Source organism: Megascapheus bottae, chromosome 8, assembly GCF_031878675.1.
Source record: "Megascapheus bottae isolate mThoBot1 chromosome 8, mThoBot2.hap1, whole genome shotgun sequence".
NCBI classification, from domain to species: domain Eukaryota; kingdom Metazoa; phylum Chordata; class Mammalia; order Rodentia; family Geomyidae; genus Megascapheus; species Megascapheus bottae.
Genome location: NC_143516.1, coordinates 44,772,654 through 44,791,714, shown reverse-complemented (window position 1 = coordinate 44,791,714; position 19,061 = coordinate 44,772,654). Strand labels below are relative to the sequence as shown.

General features: G+C 38.1%; 1 protein-coding gene across 3 annotated transcripts in view; it reads right to left on the bottom strand.

Moving 5' to 3' along the window:
• Positions 1–10,305, bottom strand: part of Ascc3 (activating signal cointegrator 1 complex subunit 3) — a 246,784-nt gene extending 236,479 nt beyond the window's left edge. Inside the window, exons 1-4 of one of the 3 annotated variants that reach the window (XM_090338378.1) lie at positions 10,237–10,305; positions 5,333–5,469; positions 5,048–5,219; positions 783–907 (exon numbers count right to left, since the gene is read on the bottom strand). In XM_090338378.1, coding sequence (XP_090194504.1) covers positions 783–872 — 90 coding nt within the window. In that variant the 5' untranslated portion in view covers positions 873–907; positions 5,048–5,219; positions 5,333–5,469; positions 10,237–10,305. The remainder of the gene's footprint in view (positions 1–782; positions 908–5,047; positions 5,220–5,332; positions 5,470–10,236) is intronic. The other 2 variants (XM_090338376.1, XM_090338377.1) reach the window with 2 other exon arrangements.
• Between the last annotated feature and the right edge of the window lie 8,756 nt (positions 10,306–19,061).

Below are 19,061 nucleotides of genomic sequence, written 5' to 3'. Positions count from 1 at the left end.
ATGCCCATCTCATAGGATAAAACCTGCCTGGATCTTGGACCTCTAGATCCAGCAACATGAGACAAGAAATGTTAAGTCATTCTATCTATGGTATTTAGTGTTACTGTACATAAACTAATATACCAGATACCAAAGGCATTTCTCAGAATCATTCCTCTAAACATTTCATAACTAAATACACAGAACTATTGAAACTATTGGTTGTATTTTTGCATAACATTAATTTGTAACTACATGTAACTTGTTTTACAAAGCTTAATATAAGCAAGTTTCATCCAAAAAAGTATTACTGCCCAGATACCCTACAACAGATGAGTAGCTCAAAAAAAATGAGGTATTTATATATACATGGAAATTTATATAGCCATTAGAAAAAAAATTACATCATTTGCAGGGAAATGGATGGACCTTGAAGAAATCATGGTAAGTGAGGTAAGCCCAGTTCAGAGACACAAAGGGTGCAGAAGTTTGATCAAAAATACACTTGCCATGATAATTTTATACAGGCCATTAGGTATTCACACACAGTAGGACAAAAACTAATGCACAATAGGTATGTGCATATTATCATATAAACTAATATTAATCAAAATGAACTCCCAGAAATGAAAACAATAAGTTATTTTTCCTTTTCTTGTCTTCTTGTTTGTTCATTTGTCTGTGTTTGGGAGGGTAGGTAGGGGGCACAGAAGTGGAGAGACAAAGGGTAAACTAACGCAGCAATGGTACTCACAAGACACTATGTTGAAATGAATAATAGCTTTCATCTTTTAAAAATTTACCTTTAAGTCAACCGCTTCTTCATCATAATTATCTTGCTTGGTGACATTTGAAAAGGAGCGCAAGGCTCCTGTGAGCCGAGGTAAAGCCATCTATTACTCAATCAGTGATCCACACAATGAGATATCTGAAAATGAAACAAAACAGGGCAATACTTATCTATCCAGAAACAGGAGGTACAATCAAAGTAAACAAATAGACCTGTGCAAGGAAAAGATAAATAAAGATTAAACATAAAAAAGTCAATGACTACCAAAATCCCTAAAGGATAAAATGCAAATAATAAGGATCTGGAACTATAGCAAACAGGTCACATCACACAGTTCAGGACTTCAACTATTGATACATCAAAGCAGAAGAATAACTTCAGCCTATTGTAAAAGTAAATAAAGACAACAGAAAAGACAGGACACAAAGAGTACAATTAGAAAATTTGAGTTAATGTATATAATACAGAAGACTGTACTCAATAATGAAAAAATAAATCTTATTTTCAGGTATGTTTGAAATACTCATACTTTTATATATTGTAGGGCATAAAGCAAAGTCAACAAGTCAGGGGTTAGTAAACTTTTCATGCAAAAACTAATACCATGAGTGTGGCAGGAGACTTTAGTCTCTGACATGTAGTCTGCCCTTTTTTTACCCATAATGAAACTTTAAAAATATAAGATCTAGTAGGGACAGCAGCTCATGCTTATAATCCTAGCTTTTACTGTAATTCACAAGCCTGGAAAATCCAAACAAACAAGAGTAATAGACCCAACCTCTGAGAAGAAATGTAACAGGAGAGCCTGGTAATACAGTCAGATTGTTACGTTTTATATTAATAAGAAACTTTAAACAAGACTGTTGCTTCTTCAGCCTATTTCAATCACCACATATATCCCAAATTGTGGGCATCATGCTGCATCAAATGGCTCCCATGCTTAACAATGTTCAACCCTTTTTGAAAAAGCATAAAACATAGCCATTAAGTACAAGTCCATTTTTCCACCTGGAGTTCATCCAAAGAAAGTGGAAAGAAAGATAATGGTGACGGTGTGGGATACATTAAGAGACAATAGATTGTTTCTGACAGCCATAAAAACTACACTTTTAGAAGCCTGAATGATAGGAAAATATGTTGTACTAATGTTACATTCATTGTGACAATAAAACTTGTTATTAAAAGTGTGTCCTCCACTAGAAAGGAGCACAGAAACTGCATCTTAATTTAGATCTCATACATGAGCAAATGAAGATAATGCCCAAACCTTTGCAAATCCAAAGTTATTCTCTTTTGCTTTAACAAACTGTCCCCTGAAATTACCTATGTTACTTAGTCCATGGACAACAGACCTCTGTCATTCAACCAAACACTACTTTTGTAGACACTACTTAGTTAACTTTAAAGAGATTGTGCTGGGTTTAAAAGAGAGAGAGACAGAGATAGAGAGTATTTTAGGCGAATGATTCATGCATAGTTTTAATGATTCATAATTTCCTAACTAGTTCACTTTAAACCAAAACTTATTCTTAAGCAAGAAGCAATTACTTGGGAAGTTTCCAAGCAAGAAGCAATTACTTGGGAAGTTTCCAATTAAGTTAAGAAACACAATTGGAAGCATGGAGAACAGATAAAGTACAAGAATCATTATTAAATACTTTTATATATATATATATTATTATTTTTTTTTTTTTGCCAGTCCTGGGCTTGAGCTCAGGGCCTGAGCACTGTCCTTGGACTTTCTAAAGTGGAGCCTCAGCACCACTTCCAGCTTTTTTCTATGTATGTGGTACCAAGGAATTGAACCCAGGTCTTCATGCATGCTAGGCCAAATTCCCGGCCCCATATATATTTTTCATAATACAAAATATATACTGGTTTATTAAGAACAGCACAAATTGCATAAAGCTCTTACTCATCTGACTTAACAACTTACTTATATTAACTCTAGTTTCCCCACCCAAGCAATAGATTTAAAAAGAAAAAAAAAAAACACAGACAGACTCATAACCATAAACCTTCATCTCCCACAGGTACATTATTTTTTAAGAAAAATATAAATATTTTCTTTTAACTATCTTTGTGAAAACAATAGGCTAGGACAATATTTCAACAGAAAGGAGCATCAAACAAGCATACAAGTTACTCTCAAGAAACTCTAGAGCAGAAAAAGATGAAGCTAAGGAAGATGCATTGTACTTATAAACTGGTATGTCGAATTGTAACCCCTTTGTACAATTATTTGAAGATAAAAAATATAATAAAACCAAAAGTTGGAGCATCCCTACAACATACTAGGTCATATACATTTTAACCCTCTCATCCTGGCCCAAAGGAAAAGATCTTGGTACAGATTATTTCCAAGATGCAAAAATTCTCATTCCACTCCATTCTCCATTTATGTGATCCTGAAGAAAAAAAAAAAAGATTCAGGAATTTAAGTATGCCCTTTATTAAGTCTTAAAAAGATTAACTTTAGGGCCGTGCTCGCCTAGCATGCATGAAGCCTTGGGTTCAATTCCTCAGTACCATATAGAGAAAAAGTCAGTGGCTTTTCTGTGGCACTGTAGCTCAAGTGGCAGAGCACTAGCTTTGAGCAAAAAGTGTCCTAGTGCAGTGCCCAGGCTGAGTTCAGGTCCCAGGAATGGTTTAAAAAAAAAATATTAACTTGACATGAATAGATACTCATGACAAAGTAAAACTTTACTGAAGCTGCAGAATCAGACTCAAATGGTTGGAATGAAAGGATATTTTGGACCCTGTACACATCCTCTATGCCACAATCATATGGAGCTACATTCCATTCCTGAGTATGGACACTGTAACTGGTAAACTCTTGGCAATTTGATTGAACACACATTCAACTAGCATTATCACTCCAAAACTAAAAACATTAAAAGGTATGATGGCCGTAACATTCATTACTGTTTCGTGAACAAAGAAGAAAATTCTTAAATAAGCTATTGACAACATTTCAATAGATAACAGTAGATGAAATCTCTACTTCTGTCTCTTAATTGAGATGTCAAAGCTTCTAATCAAGACTCAAGAGAAAAAAACAGAATGTTAAGGGACTCACTGGAACAAATATATTGTAACTGTAACCTCGCTATAAGTTACCCCGACAATAAAATAAAAAAGGAACAAATATAATGGTGTTAAACTTCTATTGTGTTGCTATAAAGCACTATGTTTATTTACAAAAACCTACTTACAGAAGCAAGGTAAACTCTTCTCTCCCCATCCCACCTTTTTAAACTGACAGATATTTAAGAGCATTAGTCCCATATATCTCATTCTTATATTTAAACTTCAAAATCACTTTTCAAAGTACAGATTATAAATAACACAACTGGGAGCACAATCAGGTTTTGTCATTCATATAGTAATGATTCCCTCTGTGTGTGTGTGTGTGCATAAATTGTTTATTAGAAGAATCACCATGCTTCAAAAAAAATGAGTTTTTGGTTTGTTTTTAGGCAGTAATGGTCTTTGACATTCGAAGCATCAAGCCTCTAGCCCTTTCTTTGGTTTTATTTTTCTGATCAAGTCCTGCTGCCCCCTGCAATAGATGAGATCACAAGTGCACTATCACACTTGCTTGACTTTTTTGTTCAGCTAACACTCTGCCACTTGAGTCATACCTTGAGCTTGGCTTTTTTTTTTTTTTTTTTTTTTTTTTGCCAGTCCTGGGCTTGAGCTCAGGCCAAATTCCCAGCCCCTTGAGCTTGGCTTTTTGCTTGTTATTTGAATCAGATGAACTCTAGACAAAATATATTTTGCCTGGCTTGGCTTCCAATTGCCACCTTTGAATTTCAGTCTCCTGAGTAGCAAGAACAATACACATTCCGTGTGTGTGTGTGTGTGTGTGTGTGTGTGTGTGTGTGTGTGTGTGTGTGTGTGTGTGTGTGTGTGTGTGTAATTCAGGACCTTGTGCTTGTGAAGCCCACATTCAACCACTTAAACCAAGTTTCCTGCTTCCAATAATACTCATTACTCCCACATTTTATTGAAATTCTTCATTTTGTATTGAGTTAACTTATTTAATTGCCTTCTATTCCTCTGTGATTTATAAACAGCAAGTTGTAGCTTAATTTTGTTTGCCATGATCTACTTGCTATGGTGTCTACCATGTAACAGAAGTCCAGGTAAGAAATATCAGTTAAATGAAGCTATTGCCAAGCCCACCTCTCTCAGAGTTTCTAGCAACTACTGCCTTTTCCTTTAGCCTTGCTTTCTTTTTCTGTTTTATTAGTTTGAGATTTAGACAGTACTTACCTAGATATTCACTTTGGAGTTATATGCCTACATGTATAATCTTCAATTCTTTGGAAAATGGCATCATGAATTAAATAACATGCTAAGGCATTGGGAAATTCATGCAATCTTTTGTGTTTGAGTAGTATTACTAGTTTGTAAACATCTCATGATTCAAATAACTTTTTGAGATCTAGACATAAAGGAGAAATATTTAAAATATATATGAACCATGAAGATATGAAGATATTTGAATTTAGACATATAAGTATTGTCTTCCCCCAATTTTTGGCACCTCTTTCCTACCTTTACCCTTTCGGTTCATCCATGAAACAGTATTTCTTGAGGATGTACTATGCTCCAAATACTGTTTTAGATGCTATGGTTACTGAAGTGAACAGATCTTGGAGTCTTGTGGATGAAGCCAGCATATGCGACAAGTTCTGTGGAGTAAAGTGGTTTGAGTATCAGAATTATCAAGAGAAGGAGGTGTTATTTTAAACAGGGTGATCAGCAAAAGCTTTTCTGCTGAGTACACATTCATGAAAAAAAAAGAAAAACTAGAAGACATAAGGAAGCTGCATAACATAAAGGGAAAAAGTGATTTCATACAGTTATACTATCGCAAGTTAGGCCATTGTGGATGATCAGAATCATATCAATATACAGAATGCCAAGTTCCTTGGAGTCTTGGGGATTTTTTCATAAGGATAAGGAAACTATTAAGACAGTTTTAAGTAGATGAGCAAACAGCAAAATAATTTAGGTTTTAAAATAGAGTCATTCTTTGGACAGGAGTTTGACCTAGTAGTAGAGTGCTTGCCTAGCCTCAGTACCATCTACAGAGAAAAAGCCAGAAGTGGCACTGTGGCCCAAGTGGTGAAAGCCCAAGGACAGTGCTCAGGCCCTCGGTCCAAGTCCCAGGACTGGTATAAAAAAAAAAAAAAAAAACAAGCCGGGCTACTCAGGAGGCTGAATCTGAGGATGAGGATCTTCAAAGCCAGCCCAGGCACTAAAAACCTTGACACTCTAATCTCCAATTAATCACTAGAAAAGGGTTTGTGGGGGCAGCCTTGAGCTAAAGAGCTCAGGGATAGTGCCCAGGCCCAGAGTTCAAGGTCTATGACCCACAAAAATAAATTAATTAATTAAAATAAAATAAAAAGCAAAAGAGTCATTCTCAAAAAACGATAAATGACCAAAAATGAATCATTTCTGTTTATATTTTGAAATTAGGTGAGAGAAAAACTCAGTAGGAGGCTCTAAAATACATACGCATTTCTCTGCACTCTTACAGATTATAGAATATTTCTGACATCAGATCTACATTTTTTAATCACATGGATGAATTCTCAGATACCATCTATAGTGAAACTACTTGAAATTAGTGTCAGATTTCACAACTGCCTCTACTTCAGTTGCCACAATCTTAGACCTAAGCTTCAATCCTGTCAGCTATAATTTTTGGGTTCCCATCACATCCTGAGTTGGACAAACTGTAGGAGTGGCTTATAGACCTCAGGGAAATTTGACATTTATTATTATAAGGGATAATGCCAAGGGTATAGATAAAGAGATAAAAGGTAAGGAGTCTGTATCCCCTATGCGGTTGAATACTGCCAGCAATCAGCCATAGATGCTTGCACTAACCCAGAAACATCAGATCCTCTTCTTCCAGAGTCTTTACAGAGTTAAATCTATAGTTTTGACATCTACTTTTCCGGAGACTACTGAGTGAGGAAGAACATTCTAGTACTTTAGTTACGTGGTCTTTCAGGTGACCAACCTAACTTATCACCCTGTTAGCATAAATCCAGGTGAGATCAGCAAAGCCAGCAACCTTATTTTAATTTCCAAGAACGTAGATTTAGTATCTTTTTTTTTGCTTTGCCAGCAGACCTTGTGTAGTTACTGACCTATGCTAAGGAACTCAGTAAATACTTTTGGAACCATGTAATTATAGCACTAAACTGTCAAACTGTCCCAAAGTAAATTGTTAGATTATCTCCCATCACTCCAAACCCGAGAATATACATTGTGCTGAGATTTTTGGAAAATCCTTCACACCTTTAAAAATGCTTAGGGGAAAAAAAAAAGTTTAGTGAATCTCTATAGTTCCAAAGGTTCTATTCTTAAACAGATTTTACTTTAGAAAATGAGTTTTCACTTGAAAAAATATACTAAAGTTATTTTTGAAAGTTAAATGTCACTCTAAATTTTTCTTGAAAATCATTATGTTGAATAACTCAAGATACAGATGCATTTATTTTTATTTACACTAAGAGTTTAACATCATTGTATTGTATTTACATTGTTTCATCCGATTATACTACATTTTTTGAGAAAAATTTCTTTACATTCCTAAGAAAAAGTAATAAATTGGCTTCTATTCATCTCATTATACACCACAGACTTCCTCTTGGGGGATAAAATTTAAATTTTTTCTGATCATATTCATACTTCACTTATTACTTCAAAATTGGGTACCTTCCTAGCTACTCAATTTAAAATATAACCTGGCAATCTTTGAAACTGGAAACCAGTAGCAGCTGCTTTTCTAACTACTACATAATCCTGAAATAAATTACCCTTCTTTTTTTTGAAGTTCAAGTTTAATGGAACAGATATTATCTCAAATAAAAAGTCTGTTGAATTCACAGTTCTAAAATAGTTTTCTTACAGTTGTGTGCATTGTTATTGCTGAGGAACTCTTGAAAGTACTATCCCCCAAAATTCTACTTCAATCATCTGGTAGTCCTTTAGTCATTAAATAATTAGGCATGCTTTTTCTCTTCTTCAAAGGCAAATCAACAATCACCTTATTAAAACATATCCTGAAAATGCTTATTGTTAGCTAAGATTTTTAATTATTCACCTATCTACAGTCTCTCCTAATTTTTCTTATCAGTACAATCCTTTAGTAATAAATGTAATGTCTGCAAGTTTTCTTGGGAGAAGTGAGACTAGAAAAAAATTTGCTGAGAAGATAAATGAAAAACTGTTTTCGTATAGAAAGGTCTCTAAAGAGTCAATAACATTGAGGAGAAACATAATTTTACAATAATGATTTAAAAGAAAGAAATCTGGGCAGGGGAGTTTGACCTACCAGTAGAGTGCTTTCCTAGCATGCATTAAGACCCGGGTTCAATTCCTTGGTAACACATATATAGAAAAAAAAAAAGCCAGAGTGGTTCTGAGGCTCAAGTGGTAGAGCTCCAGCCTTGAGAAATTCCAAGGACAGTGCTCAGGCCCTAAGCTCAAGCCCAGGACTGGCAAAAAAAAAAAAAGAAAGAAAGAAAGAAACCCAAGTTCAGATGCTACTTTTTGTTTCATGGTAGAAAACTCAGGTAACTTTTCTAGTCATGAAACAAAGTTCCATGGTAGAATTTTCCATTTGCAATGTCATTTCAAAACAAAAAATATTTGCACAAGAGATCTTCTTGGGTTTTGACATTAGGGATGTTCAGCCTGTAACTTAACTACAATTAACTGTTGTTAACTATGTTGTTGTTTTTTGGGGGATTTTTGCTAAAATTGCAACATTATATCATGACACTCTTTGGACAGAAAAGGTTTATGCTAACTACTTCCCCAAGGAATGTTTTATGGAGTAATAACTTTCCTTTGATAAATAAATACCATACTTTTCCTAATGAATATGCTTTATACATTTAAATAATTCACATGTCATTAGCAAGGTATTAATTAGACCAGTATAAAAAGACTGGAAAATAAGACTTTTTTTTTCAATTTGAACTTTATAATAATTCTGAACTTTATAATAATTCTCCTCTTAATTGAAAAACCAATGGTATACTAATAAAAAAACAATTACCTAATCAAGCGGTTAAGTAAGATGTGATCAAATTACATATAGATATGGTCTGGATATCAAGTGCCTCCTAAATGGCTCAAGTGTTATTAAAGGTTTGGCTATCAGCTAATGAGTACAGGGGGAAGTGACTGGATCCTGATGGATCCAGCCTCATCAGTGGATCAACTCATCCATTACTGGATTCATAATTTGATGGGACTACTGGGAGGTTATAGAAAGCAAGCAGTAATGCCTAGTGAGAGAAAGCAGATTATTGGAGTCAAGCCTTGTATGTGTGTATGTGTGTGTATATATTATTACTATCATTATTATCTGCCGCAGCTTTTGTTGCCACTTGGATGAACAGTTTCCCTGCCAGGAGCACCTGAGCTAAAATGTTCTGCTTCTCCATGCAATCACAGACTGAAACCGTGAGCCAAAAATCAATCTTTCCTCCATTAAATTGTTAATCTCCGGTAATTTGTCAGAGTGACAAAAAGAGACAAACACTGAGAATAACATATATTTGTCTCAAATGCCGTTCTTGGTCAACAAGAATTCTTTTCTTTACAAGTTACCACTGAACACAAAAAGTTCCATGAGCACAAACAACATTACTTTGGACTTTTCATAGGCTAACATAGGAAGCCGTGTAAAAATAAGTGAATGAACAGCGAAAGAAAACCATGCAACAGAGATCAAGAAAGGCAAGTCATGAAAACTTCACACAAGATTATTCAGCCCACGCTAGATCATCTTCCTCATACAAGTCTAGGATGGCCTTTACTAAATGCTTATATACTCGACTAAACCTTGTCTACAACGTGAACTTCGGGGGACGGCCAGAAAAAAAGTCATTATCAAAATGGAATTCACTCCGATCAAACTTGGTTCCCGCTCAAAGGACGCTTCTTATAAACCAAACTAACAAATACACGAACACACTGCATTCTGTGAGCACGTCAACGTTCGGCTTCAAAAGGGGCACGGCCTTTAAACTGCTCCAGTTCACCTACCGAGGGTCAAGTCGCCGCGGCGTTTGGGAGGGGGAGGAAGGCCGTACAGGGCGGCAGCTTTCCTTCTCAGAAACGACGGCGCGGACCAGAGTCAGCCAGGAACTAGAAACTACCGGGCAAAGAGCGGCTCGAGTTCTTACTTCTGGTTCCCCCACCGGCAAACTCCAGAAGTGAAGTGAGCCGGGTCTGAGGCCCGGGGAGGTGGAGGGAGAGGGAGAGGCCGGGGACGGGGATGACAGCTCCGGGCCCCCGGGGGCGGGCTCTGCGGGTCGCTCCCCACCCCAGTTCCGCTTCCCGGACCTTGACACCCCTTCTCCGCACCTCACCCCACCCTAGGTCCTCTCCTGTCGGACCACGACAACCCTCCTCGACCCCCTCACCTGTCCGCCCGGGCTCACGAAGCTCCCATCGCTCCGCCTCCGCACTTCCTTCCCTTTCGCTTTTTTTTTTTCCCCACGTCAGTCCTCAGTGGGGAGCGCAGGGATGCGGATGGACGATCAGCACGCCACGTCCTCCTCCGCACTCCCACGCGAGGGTCGCTTCAGTCAACCCCGCTCCGAGCTGGAGGGCCCCCTAGGTGGACCGGAGAACTCACAGACCCGGCAAGGTGCGACGGGACGGAGCGGGCGCAGGACCTACACGTCACCCGCCTCGCACGGCGCCAACGACGTCGACACGTCGCATGGAGGCTGCTCTTTGCCACGCCCCCTTTCCTGCCCCGCCCACTTGAGCTTGCAATCCCGCCCCGCTATCAGGCTGTTACTGACTTTGCCCCGCCCCTTGACAGCCACGCCCCTTCCCTGACCCTCCCCCACCTTCTACTCTCCTGGTAATCTCCGTGGACGTGCCTCCTTCCGGAAGGCTCGCGCATGCGCATCCCCGAGGCCTCCTAGGTGGGCGGTGCCCACACAGAGTTGCCACGTGTCCCTCCTCCTAGTCTGCTTATCTGTGTTTGAATATCTGCATCAGATAATCTCAATTTGAGGTGAAGTAGAGAAGCTAGATAAGAATAAAGAATTACATAATTGTAAATGTGATGTAATTTAGAAAATTAAATGTGCTCTGCCGCTGGCCACTTTGCACTTGGTTGTCTGTTAACTCTTGCTTTCTCTAAAATCTATGAATTCTCAGTTCCTCTAAAGCTACCTCTGCCAGCCGATCCTTTGGTGGAGGACCATTCACGAAGTGAAAAGCCTCCATTAATGAAGAGACAGAAAGATACTAATCTAAAGAACAGTATTTGATGTATGTGTATAGCTTTGAGCTAAAGGCTGAGGCACGGACATGGTATGAGTTAATAATGTGCTGAGATTCTCCTCTTCCATTTCCCCTTTTCCTGTTAAGGTAAAATAGAACCATGTTTCACAGAGAGGCAGCCAATAACTATCTTCACCCGCAAGCCCACATCTGAGATGTCAATCAAGTTAGAATTATTTCCAAATGATGAAAATAATGACAGTAATTTGAAAAGATTTCCACACAAAAGAGGAAGCTCCCAGGCTATCCCCTAATATGAAAAAATACATTCAGTGACACCGCTGTCTTTCATGTGTCACAAACTCAACGAAAACATTTCAGATTCTGAAAAGATCCCCTTTTAGTACAAGCCTAAGAAGTATATGTATGCCTTGCCTGTGTTAATACCTCAACCACTGGACTTCTCTCCAAGTAGACTATGAATGTTCACATAATAGTAGGGACAGAGTGCAAAGGAGTGCCATGTGTCAAGAGAATTGGCTGACAGTTTTGATAAAGCTATTTCTAACCTTTAGATTTGATGAGTCAATAGTTCTTCTAAGAATATAAGTTAGCTATTTGGGAAAATAAACACATTAAAGAGTAAAGAAAGAGGGCCTGGAGTTTGGCCTAGTGGTAAGGGTGCTTGCCTAGCATGCACGAAGACCAGGGTTCAATTCCTTGGTACCACATATATAGAAAAACACTGGAAGTGGTGCTGTGGCACCAGCAGTAAAGTGCTAGTCTTGAGAAAGCCTAAGGTCAGTGCTCAGGCCTTGAGCTCAACGCCCAGGACTAGGAAAAAAAGAAAAAGAAAAAAGAAAGAAAGCCATGATAAAGAAAAGTGCTTGACTATACCCATCTTACACATAGGCATTCGAAGTTCAAGAAGTTTCAGTGAGAAGCTAATCAAAAATAGACTAGAAAGTTACCTCTGTGCGCTGGTGAATTGACCAAATGTGAGTTGTCTGAGTTGAGACAAATAGTAAATGAAAAACATATGTCATATTTCTAAGAGTAGTAAAACAAATGTAAAATATCTGATATTGATGTTACACATATAACTAAATATATATGTTACATATGTGTTATATATCCCTGTATATATGTTCTAACTATACTAAGATGAATAATAAGATGAAACTCATTTGGATTACTCACTGAAGACATTCAATTCCAATCTTAAGTGGCTAATGATATTGAACATTTTGATATTTTATTTGTTAGCAATTTGTATTTCTTTTTTTCTTTTCTTTTTCCCATCCTGGGACTTGAGCACACAGTGTCCTTCAAACTGTTTTTGCTGAAGGCTAGAGCTCTACCACTTGAGCCACAATGCCACTTCCATTTTTGTCTGTGTAGTTTGCTGGAAATAAGTCTCATTAACTTACTGGGCTGACTTCGAAGTGTGATGCTCAGATCTCAGCCTCTGAGTAGGTAGGCATTTTAAGCACTGTGATGTACCAAAGTAGAGAACTATAAGTGTACAACACCCAAAGCAGAGATTAGACATTTTCATCACTCTCTAGTACTTCTTCAGGATCACTTCTCTTCTCCAAATCCTCAGGCCCACCCAATCACCCCAAAGTAGCCAATTTTCTGACTTCTATAAATATTGATTAAAACTCTTGACTTTGGTATCCATGTAAAGGAACTGATGTTATGTCACTCAACACAGTTTCATGTGGGTGTGTTCCAGGCTTTAATCTGTGAGACCTGTTGCTAGATGAAATGTTTCTCACCCTCCTTTTTAAAAGTGTGTGCTCGGGCCGGGAGTTTGGCCTAGTGGTTAAAGTGCTTGCCTAGCATGCACGAAGACCCAGGTTCGATTCCTTGGTACCACATACATAGACAAAAGCCGGAAATGGTGCTGAGGCTCAAGTGGTAGAGCTCTAGCCTTGAGAAAGTCCAAGGACAGTGCTCAGGCCCTGAGCTCAAGCCCAGGACCGGCAAAAAAAAAAAAAAAAAAGTGTATGCTCATAGAAGAAGCCAATAAAAACATGGGAAGGGTTTTTAATTACAGTAGTGTGCATTAGAAATTTAACTGAACTTTAAACTTCAAAGATAGGTTATACTTCCTTAAGGATTAACACAATCAGCATAGCTTCCATACTGGGTGGTTTTATCTCCAAACACACAGGGAAGTTTCATTGTTGTGACTTTTTGCTCAAACAAATCTGTATACAGGACAAAAAGTGCCTGGACCAACTACACAGATAAAAGCAGAGTTCCCACTCTTATTTCTGAACTCAACTATAAGTTGGAAGGTTCCCCTTTGAGAGACTGATAATTTGCTAGAATAATTCACAAAACTCACTGAAAGTTATCACATTCACCTCTTATACATGTTAAAGATAAACCAAAGGAAAATACACAGAAACTGAATCCACAAAGTTTCAAATGTGGAGTTTCTATTGTCCTTTAGGCAGAGAATCAAGCTATTGGTATTCTTACATATATATGCAACAATGCACAGGAGATTTACCACCCAGGGATGTTCACCTGATGCTAGTTCCCTGAAGGGTTTGTTTTTTCTTCCTCTTTTTCTTCAGGAGATAGGGCTTCAATGCTAGAACCACTGATAGTGTGTTACAGAAAGCTATTCTACTCTAAGTGACATTGTTGACTGTTTCTTGTTAGCCATCCTCCAACCTAAAACTATAAGGATGAGGTTAGTTCTGACTCTGACTCATATTGTTAGATTTTCCCTTTGATCTAAGGTGCTTAGTCAAGCCCAGCCAAGCCCATAATTCCCTAAGGCCAGGAACAAAAGTCAGGCCTTGTCTTTGGACAATCACAAATCCTCCAGTATACGTCCTCTAAATTTTTACTTCTTTACCTGGAAATTTGTTTATTTCACACTGCACAATTAGATTGTTTCATCATAATTTTTTTCCTGAATGACTAAGTTTATGAGTTTGAGGTCTTAAAATTTTTAACTGATCAGGGTTGGAAGCTTGGCTCAGTTGGCAGAGCACCAGCCAATGAGCCAAAGTATCAGGTACTGAGTTTAAATCCCCTCTAGGACAATTTTTTGAATGATTATGAACCATTTCAGTATATTTGTCAAAAGAATTACGATTGAGTAACAGTGCTATTATGCTATTTCTTCCCTTGTGTTAGTCACCTTTACTTTGCTGTGAGTAAATATTCAAGGGAAATGATTAAAAAGAAAGCAATTTTTACTTTGGCCCAGTTTCAGGATTTCCAATCCAAGGTCTCCTGGCTCCAATCCTTTGAGCCTGAGGTGAAGCAGTGTACTGTGAAGATCAGCGGTGAGACTGAGGAGACTGCTCACATCACAGAGTCCAGGAAGGAGACAGACAGACAGACAGACAGACAGACAGACAGAGGAAGAATGAGAGAGAAAAATACAGAGATACAATAAGACACAGAGAGGAACAGAGAGATCTGAGACAAGGTAAATCTTTCAAGGGCATAACCAAAAAGATCTTCTTCCTCCAACCAGGCCCTGCCTCCTAAAGATAGTCCTTTAAAGAAGGAATACATCAATAGGTTTGTTCATTGAGAAAGGTTATAACCCTCATGACCCAGTCACTTCTAGGGTCCCACTTCTGAGCACTGGTGCATTAGTGACCAAGCCTTCAACAGCTAACTAAGCTTTTGGATAACATTTCAGAATCCAAACCTGCAACACCTCTAATTGTCTACTTACAAACAGATGATAATTGTACCAAAATTACTGAATACCACCTTGTTCTTTAAAAAGTATAGTAACAGGCCAGGAGTTTGGCCTAGTGGTAGAGTGCTTACCTAGCATGCACAAAGGCCTGGGTTTGATTCCTCAGTACCAGATACATAGAAAATAGGGGGGAGTGGTACTGAGGTTCAAGTAGTAGAGCTCTAGCCTTGAGAAAGTCCAAGGACAGTGCTCAGGCCCTGAGCCCAAGCCCAGGACTGGCAAAAACAATATACATATATATATATATAAAACAAATAAGGTAATTGTAATATTTACAAAATCAAGCTTCAAGTTTCCATATTTCAATGCAATGCCAGAACTGACAATGAATGACAAACAAAACTAAGGAGTGATTTTTGAATCTGCAGATTCATCAACTGAACACAGTGATACTGTAAGACTTCTAAAAGGAATGATGGACTTCTCAATTACCTGAAAATTAAAAACAATGTTTACTTGAATGTTTCTAGAAGTCATTGCTGTGGCTGTGGGACTAGTCCTATCATAATAAATGTGAAACTGCAAGATTTGCAAGTTGAACAGCTGGGCATAGTGAGACTTTACCATTGTACCAGGATTAATTAAATATATGAGTTCAAGACCAGCCTGGCAGCATAGTAAAACCCTCTTCCTAGACCCAAACCTCAAACAAAACTAAAAGATTTAAAGGCGAATGGGCCAATATTCATGATACATGTCAAGCTTCTGTTAAGATAATTTTCAAGTACCTATTGGATAGAGTTAGTCTTTCAAATCTAGATACAAGTTGCAATCTCTTTTTTATCCTGATGCTGTACTAAGAACCCTGAACTTTCAGTTGATTAACCATGCTGGAAGCACCACTGTGAATGCTCAAGTAGAGTCTGTTGATGTCAATCTAGTCACAGGTCAGGCAGACAGTTCTTATGGATGGAGACATGGGCCAGAAAGAACTAGGTCAAGTCAGGCAAAAAGGAGGGTCCCAGGCAGCTCAGATGAAAAGCTATGGTTTGCTATCACTGTTGGTTCATTTAGAATTTTATTCATCCATTCCTTCCGTTGCTACATATTGAGCACCTATTGTAAGTTAGCACAGAACCTGACAATGAACTCTTTTGGCTTTCTCATATGATAGTCACATTTTTGTACAACTACCTGCCTTTCCAGAACTCCATGAGTGTATTAGTTATTATCAAGGTATCACAGATAAAGAAATTGAGTATCTTAAAACGTTTTCCCTAGAGCTGAAAGAAAACCTCTCAGAGCTACTTGAATGTTGCTTTGAAATGGACATATCTTTCTGTCAAAAAACCCTTGCCACTTGTGGGAGACACACTTTTTTTTTCTTGTTTTTCAATATTTAAAGAACAAATCCTATCTTTTCTAGCACTTTTCAGCTTCAGTGTTGGATACATGAGCACCATCTTTTGGCAAGTTGTGGAATTTCATGAAGAAGGACGATCTGAGGACTGAGCCTCAGTTTTCTTTTTTTTTTTCCATATATTTTTTATTGTAATTAATAGAAGGGTTACATGATATTTGCCAGATAGATGGTGCATTAATTCTCATACATTGATACCCTTTCATATGTCTTGGTCCCCATTTCCCTCCCCCCCCCACTCCTACCTCTCATCTTGTTCCCCCCCCTTCCCTATCTAATTTCAAATAACCAAATACAAATATATCCGATATATCAGGTAACAAAGTGAGATACTGTAACAATATGAGATAACCAAAGGACAGCAAAAGAGATGAGAGATAACATAGTACCTTAAGAACAACAATTATTCATTATATGGCTTATGTTTCTATATCCTAGAGATCCTTTCATTTAGCGTCATACAATATGGCCTTTTGTATCAAGGTTTTGCTCTATTGCAAATCTCTGCTCGGAGAGCCCAAGATTTCTACTGATTATGATAAATGAGGGAAACCATTGAGCCTAAGTTCCTTTGAGTCTGGTTTACTTCACTTAGTATGATCTTTTCTAAGTCTTTCCATTTCCTAACAAATGGGGCAATGTCATTCTTTCTGACAGCAGCATAGAATTCTATTGTGTACAAATACCACATCTTGTTGATCCACTCATCAACTGAGGGACATCTAGGTTGGTTCCATATCTTTGCTATGGTAAATAGTGCTGCAGTGAACATTGTTGTGCTGGTGGATTTAGTAGATAAATGCCAAGTAGTGGAATTGCTGGATCATAGGGGAGGTCTATGTTTAGTCTTTTGAGGAACTGCCATAGTGGTTGAACGAGTTTGCACTCCCACCAACAGTGTAGTAGTGATCCTTCCTGGTCACATCCCCTCCAGCATCTGTTGTTATTAGTTTCCTTGATCCTGTGAGCCTCAGTTTTCTTAAATATATTTAATGTAGTTGGAAAACCCACAGAACTGGTGTTTCCCTGATGTTAGGAAACATTTGAATGGACTGCAGACTGGGTTATTGTTCTGAAGTGTAGCATGGAACCAGGTGTAAGCCTCAGAGAAGACTGCTAAGATGGGTCATATTGGGTTCTATTAGCCATGCTTCTCCATATCTTCAGAGTTGCAGAGCCTGTTTGGATATGCAGAGAGAAGTATTATAGGAATTGGCTCACATTTCTGTGGCAGCTTGTAAGAGTATAATCCACCATTTGCAGGCTAGAGAACCAGGAAGCCTGGGGATATGATTCAGTCTGAATTCGAAAGTCAGAAAAGCCAACAATACATCTCACAGTTAAAAACTTGGAAACGGGTAAGGTGAAAGAAGAGCAGGAAACTCGTATAAATCCTGAAATCTGAAGGTCAAAGAACCAGGAGCATAGACCTCCAATAACATGATCATGTGATAATCTTTAGGAATAAAGGCCAGTCCTAATACAGCAATTCTCTCCTGCCTCCACCATCCAGCATTCATCCTCTTGCCTTAGACATCCTGAGGTGAAATCAAATCCCAGTTTACAGTTCATTTAAACTCTTTCTGATGTCACTCAACACTAGTTCTTTGTGTTTTAAAAGTACATTAAATAGATGGTCTTCTTGCAATATGGCTTGCCTGAGTTGAGATTAGAGAGTATTACTCACTTGTGTCTATTACCTACAGAGAATAGATATTTCAAATAAAAACCAGAGCCAAGCACCTGTGGATCATATCTGTAATCCTAGCTACTCAAATGAGTGAGATCTGAGGGTGGCTGTGTGAAGATAATCTGGCCAGGAAGTCTATGAAACTCTTATCTCAAATTAACTAGCAAATGACAGAAATGGAGCTGTGGTTCAAATAATACAGTGGCAGCTTTGAGTGATAAGCTAAGGGATAGTGCTTCGGCTCTCCAGTGTTGTTTGTCTTTCTCTTCCCTGACATTATTTTTAGATTTTTGATTAGGTGAAAGCTCTCAGAGATTATGTAGCAGCATTTTGGCTTTATTTTTCCTTTACAAACCTGCATGTGGAGAGATAATGCATTTCTTGTTTGCTTTGGTGTCCATTTGTCTGTTGGTGTCTCAATATTTGTTTCCATTTTTGTTAGTTTCTATTCAGGCACCAAAAGATGCATGATTGCTCCTAACCAACTGAATTAATCCAGAACTTGGGTTAATACATATCAAAACTATGCAATATCAATCACAATTTAAAAACCAAGTACTGGCATAATTGTGTATATCTGCAATGCTACCACTTGAGGGATGAGAGCAAGAGAATCATGAGTTCAAGGCCAGCATGAACTAACAAAATGAGTTTCAGGCTGGGGGGAGCTATACAGTGAGAGTCTCTCTCTCTCTCTCTCTCTCTCTCTCTCTCTCTCTCTCTCTCTCTCTCTCTCTCTCTCTCTCTCTCTCTTCTTTCTAAAAATGAACAAAGAGACATTTCACTGAAAGGCCTTTAAACAAAGTGGAGTGAACGCAAGCTCAGACTCTTCCTGTATCCACATTCCTCTCTAACAGTGGTAAGCTATGTCTTATTTTGATTGCTTAGTTCTGCAGTTGAATCTTTAAGTAAATAAAAGTTCATGGGCACTATATTTGCTAAGCCTTTAAATTTTCAGCATGTTTTTCACCTGTTGGAAAATCCTGCCAAAGATGTGGAGTGGCTTAGTTCAGTTGCATTTACCTACATCAGTGGTCTATGGCATGGGGATGAGGGCTGGATCTATCTATCTGTCTATCTATCTATCTATCTATCTATCTATCTATCTATCTATCTATCTACCTATCTATTATGTATTTATCTATCATCCCTTATGAATCAACCACATTTTTTTGTGGGTCATGGGGCTTGAATGCTGGTTTTAGGCACTATGCCT